Raw genomic sequence first — 8,465 nt, forward strand, 5'->3', positions numbered from 1 at the left:
TATATTAGATAACAATGCAGTATTATGATAGTGAGCTAGATCTCTTATTGGGAGGTCTGAGCTCTTATGTGTTATAACAATACTTTTATCACTGCCATCTTGTATGGATACATTTTCTCTATATCTGAAGGAATTGTACAAAATAATATGTTATTATTTACTGACATTGTTACTCACCTCTTTCTATGGCCTCATTTACTACTTGTTTTATTGTGGCTATGTTAAATGCCGGGTTGAACCTGTTGACAAATAAAATCTTTAACTTATCACTATGGTAAATTTTTTTTAACTTATCATTATGGTAATTTGGGTGTATTAGTGCCAATGAGAGTACTGATCACTAATTCAGTGCTGACTGGCATCCCCAAAAGTAATGGTAGTCACCAAAAATAACAGTAATATCTTCAAATAGTCCCCAATGGAGCTGACCAACCTGTGGACCTACTTGAATACAGGACCAACCTGAGCACTATATGAATAGTCATATAGTCAGTACATAAAGTTTGTGAATAATGTTTGAAATGTGGGAAATATTTGGAATATAAAATGCCAAAATTAAATTATAAATTTTAAATAATGAGGATTTTGTATTAAAATCTAATTGATCCTTCAACCCCCATCTTGTCAAACATGGAAACTACAATAGATGGCCAGTATTATTATGAGAAATGTGAACCATGATGTGAAAAATGAGACCAACACACAAGTCATAAACAAAATAAATTAAGGGAACCAATACAAAGACATTCATAGGTATCAGACTGAACAATAATGTCATTGCCAATTAGATACAATTACTGCCCCTAATAGGAATGGTATGATAAAGATAAATGCTATGTAAACAAATCATTGTTAGTATAGCATGTGATTGGAAATCACATAAAAGTTTTAGGTATATATACCTAGGTATATTGTTATCTTCTCACTGATGTTTAGATTTTCACTTCTACAGCTTCACTATTCAAAACAAATATCTCTAATAAAAAAGCTTTACTATTTAAGAAAAAGGGCTAACTATGCATATATAATCATTCTTCTTTGCATCATAAAATTGATAATTAACAGTTCTTTCAATAAAACTGAATGTTTGGTTTTCATTTTATTTTTATACCTTGAAAATCCCATATCAGCTGTCAGGTAGTTTTTCAACAAATGATTTAATTTATTTAGTGTACGAAGTTTCTGGGTCAACATAATTTGAAGACATAACCTGTTATCAATCTATCCCTTTGCTAGGTTCAAAAACAAAGATAATTTGTTTAAATGGTTATGATCTGTAAAACAATAATTACCCGGATTCGGAGCCGTTCATTTTGTCTTCTTACGAATTCTTCGATGAACGAAATCCTGATATCCCTTTACACAAGTAGGTACCTACAGGTAATGTTCTGACAGAGCAGGTGTAAGAGGGACCAAATCAATGGGAGGAAAAAAAACACTGATAAAATGAAAATATCACTTAGACACTTTAAAAACCATAACAGAAGGAACTAAGGTGTATTTTACACGTATTAATAAAAGCATTTCATCTTGTCTCAAACCATACAAATGCAAGAGAAATCGCACGCCACTGTCTACTAATTTCTGACATAATTTTCACTACCAAATTAATTTGCAAAAGGACATTTTAGTTTATGTGTGTTTACTAATGTATCACAGAAAAATATTCCGCTAGATATTTTATCACAGAAGATATTTTTTACAAAGAATTAATACGACAGCCGCCAGCTGACATTTCCTTGGTGCGTTGCACGAAATTCAACATGGCCGACCATTCAGCCAGCAATGACGTTTGCTAAATTTGTATTGTGTTATTAAACGCGCTATATTAAAATTATGAATTATTTTTTATTAACTCCATATTGTATCAACTTATATTGTATCATAGTCGACCTTGTTCTTAAATCACATTTTCCAATCATATGTCCTATTTTTATGTTGAAAATTATCTCATCGGAATCTGACAAATCGCGTAGGAGGATTTCTGAACGGATGCTACGTGTAGAAAACCTTTCCGGAATTTTGAATATCCGTTTCCTCTTTTGTTCATCAACTTTTCAATTTACAATCTTGAGATTCATCCAACGAACCAACCAATATATTTTGTTATGATTAGTTCACAAATAAATTGTAAGAAATACATAGTCCTACCTTCTATTCTGATCCGGTGGTAAGACACTCCAATCAACCTCATACATTGGATATGCCATGGCGAAATCATAAAACACTAAGTTTTAAAAATAAATGGTTCACAGAGACATTTCACTATAAGCCACGCTCCTACGACAGTGCACACTGTACTGTTATCAGTGGTGTTTTATCAGGTGCAACTCCAACTCGTCGAATATCCAATAATTGCGTATCTCTTATCAAAAAGGTACTAGTTATTTTATCATTGGAAAAGGACAGCAATACAGTGAAGGCGTTAGTAGTTAATGTTTTATTTTTATATATCGATACAGTATGTACAAAACAATGGTCGAGTCACATCATTATCTAAATAGGGGAACTCATTAATATTCATTGTATTTAGCCTCAAGATACGTGAGGAAGTCGCGTCGCTATAGGTTGTCTTCGTGGTTCCGCGGTGGTCTGTCTACACTGTTTCTTTTTATGCAGTCAACTAACCACCGGATGCCTTCGTCGACGCCGTCACTGCAATGAAAAGCAAAAAAGTCTGTAATATTATGGCTTTTAAATTCTATCCAGCGTACTCTAGTGTGCAATCATTAAAAAAATAATTTATTGTACAAATAAACCTATCTTATCTCAACGTCGTATGTTTTTAGTTGTAATTGGGGCTGTGACACCACGAAATTCGCTGTCGACGTCAAATAGACCATATAATTTAGAAGATTCGGATGTGAGTTTACAAGCGGCAGGCCTCCTGACGTAAATTTTCCTTAGCAGTGTTATTATTGCCTATAAGACTATATGTCCCTTAGTCGCTACGGTATGACATATATGGGAGGATATGGAATGGTGCTATTATTAAGCGGCAAGCAAGGCACACGCCACACCTACCTATCTTATTAAAACCACTAGTAATTTGAATCATTATTTTTAAGATTCTGGTAACAGGGTACATACGGTAATAAAAAATATTTTTGTATATGATTTATGTCTATGAGAAGTTCATGGCTATAGATATCAGCCACTTGCTTCTGAGAAAGAAATATGATTTCACATATGAATCTTATTAAATATTTATTATTTAATTATATTTAACTAGTAGGTGTGTGGGACAGACACACAGCTGGCACAGATAAATTTATTCATATATTTTTTCGTATTTTTTATATTGGAATGATCACACACAAGAAGCTTCTGCTAGATGGCTGGTGTAAGGGCATATCTAGCGGTACACTAGCGTCACCGTCACATTTCTATCAATTTCTTAGCGACAATTAAAAAAAATTTCTTAATATATTATGCCACACTAGATAACAAAATTTTTAAAAAGTAGCAGCTGCCCTTCTCTCCATCCTAAAAGTCATCTGGTTTGCATTCTACTTGTGTATGGTGTGTATATCTGTCTGACTCAAGTATGTCAAACACCTCTCTCTCATACTTGCATATCTTCTATTACACCGCAAAGACCGAAGTTAGTGTAACATATATGTATGAATTTCAGCCGTTGAAGGATATCTAACACCAATGTTTGCACGAGAAGTCAAATATTAGAAGCATTTGTTAAAATTAAAATTACCCATTCAATGCAGATGTAGCCATCAACATTATGTCCCTGGCACCAATAAGATGCGCATTCTGATTGAAGATGGGTTTGACTGTATGCACTCCCATGCAGTCCGGTATGTCTTGTTTGTTTGCAAGAACTAGAAGCGGAACTCCGGAGAGGTGTTCAGATGCTATCATCCTGTCTGAAATGGTAAAAGGAATCAATTTTTCACTCCTATTGTAGACAATTTTATTTTAATAGGAAATTGTATTTTTAAAAATATGTGATGTGCCAAATGGTGGTTTCACAGAATAATCAAATGCTATTATGCTATGCATCTATATCACTGTGTCTACCTCATATTATGTAGTGCCTATGTCAAGACCTGGAATATTAGGTATATTCTTCTCAATTAAAAGAAATAATTTAATTACTTCATACTTTGCCTTTCTGTATTTTAAGTTGATGTGTGCAAAAGTTTTCCATTAATTGTACAAAATAATTAAATAATATTAGATCTAAGTTAAGTAACTTTGAGTTTTTAAAAATTATTTTTTTTTTACTGCTATACTGAGGTCACAAAAACAAATGTGTTACACAAATTTCTTACCAAATGTTTCTTTAGATTCTGATATCCTTTCTCTGTCTGATGAATCAACTATGTAGATGACAGCGTGACACTCAGCATAGTACTGAAATTTTAAGAATTCTATTTAATTACTGTGAATATTTTTGATGTCTGTTTCATTTTTGAACAAAGTGATGAAATTTATACTAACTTTGTCCCATAACGACTGTAGCTCCTGTTGGCCCCCAAGGTCCCAAAAGTTGAGTATCACTCCATCCACATTTATTTTTCCTATATTTAATCCAACTGTTGTTGTTATTCTGTTGGGATTCATTGCTTTGTATTTCTTTGTGAATTTTGTTTTAGTGGCTTCCAAATATGTCTGTAAATTGTAAAAAAAAGTATTGCATATGAATATGAGTTTTTAATATTGAAGAACTTGAACCACCAACAAATATGAAAAGACAGTGTAGAAACCTACAGTTTTTCCTGCATTATCTAGACCCAGAATTAAAACACAGAATTCGTCTTTTTGCACCAAATATTTGTAGAATCCATGTAATAAAGTATACATTTTATATCATGTTTTTCTTAATCAGAACAGAAATTAAATTTAATTGAAAATAACACGGATAATTCACACTGCAAGTAGAACAATAACAAACGAATGAAATGTAAACGTCATATGACAGTAACATAGATTTGACATTGACATATTTTGTTTAAATTTATTTTTGTGCTTGCAGGTTTGCTATTTTGCTTAACGAATGACAGTCGATTTAAAAAAAGTCATAATTGACTATTCATTAAAAATGCAATAATTTATTAGGCTATAGAAACAAATTTAGGTAATATATACTTTTTCAGGGATGACAATCTTATTTACAGTAGAATTTGTTGACATTTGCTGTAGGTACTCTATTTTTTAATTTATGATTTCCAATTTAATATTACTAAATAATTAGATCAACAGAGAAAATAATAAATAAAAGCATCGTTGAGAAATTAGCGCTCATTGCTTACACAATAATGCCACCTAAAGATTCAAAGAAAACAACAACAACTAACAGTGTCTACGGGGAATCTCAATTTTCCTGTTCAACTCCTGTTACTCCTAGAAACATTTCCCTTAATTTGATTCTAGAAGGAGAAGCCCCTGGCCCGGGAGACTGGACCTTCGTAGTATTATTTAATGGCCAAATAATAATGGACGCAAAATGGCAAGATGATCTTGAATTAACATTGGAGTCTTTGCCTTTAGATCTTAAGGATACTCTTTCACATGAAGCCATTTTAGATACGCCTTTAATATTTTTGCTTCGTCTCACTGCTGGAAAGGGCACTAAAGAACCTGATCCGTTACTCAGTCCGGATAATCGAGCTGGAGGCAATGTTGATTTGTTTCCATTAGTTATAGGAGAACAAGAAGTATTCACCAAAATTCCATTGATCTTCATTCCAACCGCTGAACCAACCGGTTGTGAGGTGACAGTACAAGCCAAAGTAATGGGACCATATGAACCAGTCCAAAAATCGTCACTTATTCTTACTATGGTTTCAGCCCATTGTGTACCTTATGCTAAAGAAGGTACAGTGTATATTGCTGCTATAGGATTAGAAGACCTCACTGAAAATCCTGTGGTTAATTTTGGGATGTCGTTGAGTAGCGCAACGGCTCATAAGATTGTATGGGCATCAGCCAGTAATGGTGGATTCGCAGCAAATACCGCATATAATGTTGTCGATCAAGATAAATACATTCTTCAGAATTTCGAACCTGCAGGTAAAGATACCTGTCGTTCTATTTATTGGAATGCTCTTAGGCGAGTACTTGTAGATCCAAAGGATTTGAAAGATAAGTTCTCTTCTCCTTTGATGGTCGAAGTGGCGGGAGTTCCTCGTGCTGGAAAAATAGATGTAAGGGGACGTTATTTGGCATTTATAGATGCGAGTGTTTTATTAGAGCCAGGTCAGTACGATGTAACAACGTGTGCAAATTTATACAATTACTCTGAAGCTTTACTCCCTCCAAATGCTAGCCCTTTGTTAGATATACCTCCAATGAGTGCAAAGCAAACTACTCGTGAAACGGACCTAATAAGAGATGAACTAGGCCACTATTCTTATATTACGATTAAGTTAGATTTGACTGAACCAATTGTTCCAAAACTCAAGTCGTCGTTTCTTCTCGATATGATTGGATTTCCTTCACCAGATGGTCCTATAGCTCCTGTTTACGAGCTAGAACCTCAGCCTATACCAGAAGATACGACAGTTGATGTAAGACGTATACGTAAAGAAGGTGGCGCTTTAGCAATCCACAGGGAATTAAGTACTTTAGCTTGTAGAGGAGCGGTACCGATGAACCAAGGAATTAAGAGAACAGCTGCTAATCGCCTCTTGTTAAGGGTAAGGACAATGTTGAAACAATTTCCCCCTGGAGAGTGTTTAGAGATTGATTGGCATGACACTGTTACTGGTCAACATGCTGCAAGTAGACGCGCGGTCACTGCATCATTTGCACCGCAGCCACCGCATCTAAAACAACCACCTCGCGAGGCAGCGGCTAGGTCCAGGTTAGCAGGAGATACTAGGCTTGCAGATAAACACTTAAGAACCAATTTGAAAATTGCTGGATATCATCCCAGATCATTGATGGCCAAGTGTCTCAGATGTCTCGAAGAAAGAAACGATATGGAAGCTAGAAATTACATTCTTGAAGCATTGCGGGAGCAGACTACAAACCGATACCTATTGTGGATTTATGGTGCTCAAGATTTTAATAAAGGATCAGACTTAGTTGATGCAGCCTCTGCGGCTTTTCAACTTTCGATAAAAGGAGATACATCTCAAGGCACCGCAAATGCAATAGGTTGGGCAGCATTGCATGCTTTACATCATGCTAATGAAAATTTTTGTGCAGCATTTGTAGCTGTTAGGAAAATGCGTAAGTCCTATGAGTTGATAAAAGAATGGCATAAATTTCTTAATCGTTGGGTAGAGACGAGTGGCGAAGAAGAAATTTTCTGGGTTCCCTCTACCGTGGCGTATGAAAATCCTATGATGATCGCAGCTGCTTTTTTCCTATGTTTACGTTGCTATGCATTTTGTGAACGACTTTTAAAATGTGTAGAGATGGGTTGTGCTACGCGTGGATCGCGGATTAAATGTAATATGACAGTTGATATATATTACATAAGAGCTGCTTCTCTAATTTTGCGAAAAGAGTATGACGAGGCCTTGGAAATGACAGATGCGGGCATCAAACGCTTCGGGCCTAGCTCGCAAATGTCACAGATGCGAACTTCTTGTTTGTTAAACACTCGTGGATGGGATGCTAAATGTGAATCCGCTCTGATTGAGGCTGATAAAAGCGGGGCTGAATCTTGCCCGGCTCTTCTCCTGAAAGCTGCTATGGGAGGATTTAAGACTGACCCTGCAGCTGCTTTGCAGCGCGCTGCCCGAGCCCATAAAATAGCGCCATGTGCTCATTCCGCTTTGACAATTGCCAGGATTTATGCTAAAATGGAAGAAGACGGTTTAGCGGAACGTTGGGCCGCGGTATCCGTGAAAATGGAGCCATATCTAGCTGATGGTTGGGCGTTGCTGTCCTTATTGGCAATGTATCAAAGGAACCTCCATAGAGCAAGGAGCACGCTACGCACCGCCAGACAGGTAGGATACGTCTGTGCCGATATAGAAGAAGAGCTGAAGAAAGCCAAAGATTTGGTTCAATTGGACTCTTTGACTGATTCTTTAGTGAAGAACGTGTGCTTTTGTGATTATTTTTAAATTTTATTACCATTTTCGGACTAAAGTATCTATCTAGTTGATAAACAGCTTTTAGCCAGAATAAATAGGTACACACATTGCCAAGCTTTTTTATTTTCATTATAAAATTAAGGAAAACTTCAAAAAAGACGTACCTGAAGTATATCGAAATGATTGATGTATAACTGTACCCTGAGATAATGATAGCTAATTGTTGAGTAATTATACTGTACCAATGCCAATTTACCTACCTAAGTACCTATAATAGAAATAAGTCAAGATCAGTTATGGTTATGATTGTATCAACACCTATTAGTTACGATGAAAAAACGTAAGTATTACTATTTTCAAAATCATTAAAAACTGGCTGTTGCCCGCAGTTTCAACTGCGGTAGCCTTTGTTTGCCCCCGGGTCATTAAACTTTATCTATTCAAAATTTCATCAGT

The 8,465-nt window shown here is 35.5% G+C and overlaps 3 protein-coding genes across 10 annotated transcripts in view; 1 reads left to right on the forward strand and 2 right to left on the reverse strand.

Moving 5' to 3' along the window:
* The window catches only part of AP-1gamma (Adaptor Protein complex 1, gamma subunit), a 30,119-nt gene extending 27,756 nt beyond the window's left edge, over positions 1-2,363 (reverse strand). For 2 of the 8 annotated variants that reach the window (XM_053768135.1, XM_053768124.2), the window contains exons 1-2: positions 1,293-1,769; positions 178-239 (exon numbers count right to left, since the gene is read on the reverse strand). In XM_053768135.1, the coding sequence (XP_053624110.1) occupies positions 178-239; positions 1,293-1,312 (82 nt within the window). In that variant the 5' untranslated portion in view covers positions 1,313-1,769. Of the gene's footprint in view, positions 1-177; positions 240-1,292; positions 1,770-2,151 lie in introns of those variants that run through there. The other 6 variants (XM_053768089.1, XM_053768079.2, XM_053768099.1 and 3 more) reach the window with 6 other exon arrangements.
* A 62-nt stretch (positions 2,364-2,425) lies between these two features.
* On the reverse strand, positions 2,426-4,926 carry Arfrp1 (ADP-ribosylation factor related protein 1). The gene is made up of 5 exons (XM_053768469.2): positions 4,729-4,926; positions 4,459-4,629; positions 4,290-4,371; positions 3,710-3,881; positions 2,426-2,655 (listed from the first exon to the last, which is right to left on the reverse strand). Exons 1-5 carry the CDS (start codon positions 4,819-4,821, stop codon positions 2,562-2,564), a joined length of 612 nt encoding a protein of 203 aa, XP_053624444.1. The 5' UTR covers positions 4,822-4,926; the 3' UTR covers positions 2,426-2,561.
* A 93-nt stretch (positions 4,927-5,019) lies between these two features.
* Positions 5,020-8,131, forward strand: LOC128682972 (uncharacterized). Its single transcript, XM_053768069.1, has one exon. It carries the CDS (start codon positions 5,277-5,279, stop codon positions 8,037-8,039), a length of 2,763 nt encoding a protein of 920 aa, XP_053624044.1. The 5' UTR covers positions 5,020-5,276; the 3' UTR covers positions 8,040-8,131.
* The last annotated feature ends 334 nt before the right edge of the window (positions 8,132-8,465 follow it).

Source organism: Plodia interpunctella, chromosome 3 (assembly GCF_027563975.2).
Source record: "Plodia interpunctella isolate USDA-ARS_2022_Savannah chromosome 3, ilPloInte3.2, whole genome shotgun sequence".
NCBI classification, from domain to species: Eukaryota; Metazoa; Arthropoda; class Insecta; order Lepidoptera; family Pyralidae; genus Plodia; species Plodia interpunctella.

Coding starts and splice junctions, on each gene's coding strand:
- Arfrp1 (XM_053768469.2), bottom strand. CDS start 4,821: ATGTATACTTTATTACATGGATTCTACAAATATTTGGTGCAAAAAGAC. Junction 3,882..4,289: donor AGAATCTAAAGAAACATTTG/GTAAGAAATTTG, acceptor TTACCATTTCAG/ACAGGATGATAGCATCTGAA. Junction 2,656..3,709: donor GCTACATCTGCATTGAATGG/GTAATTTTAATT, acceptor TTTTCATTGCAG/TGACGGCGTCGACGAAGGCA.
- LOC128682972 (XM_053768069.1), top strand. CDS start 5,277: ATGCCACCTAAAGATTCAAAGAAAACAACAACAACTAACAGTGTCTAC.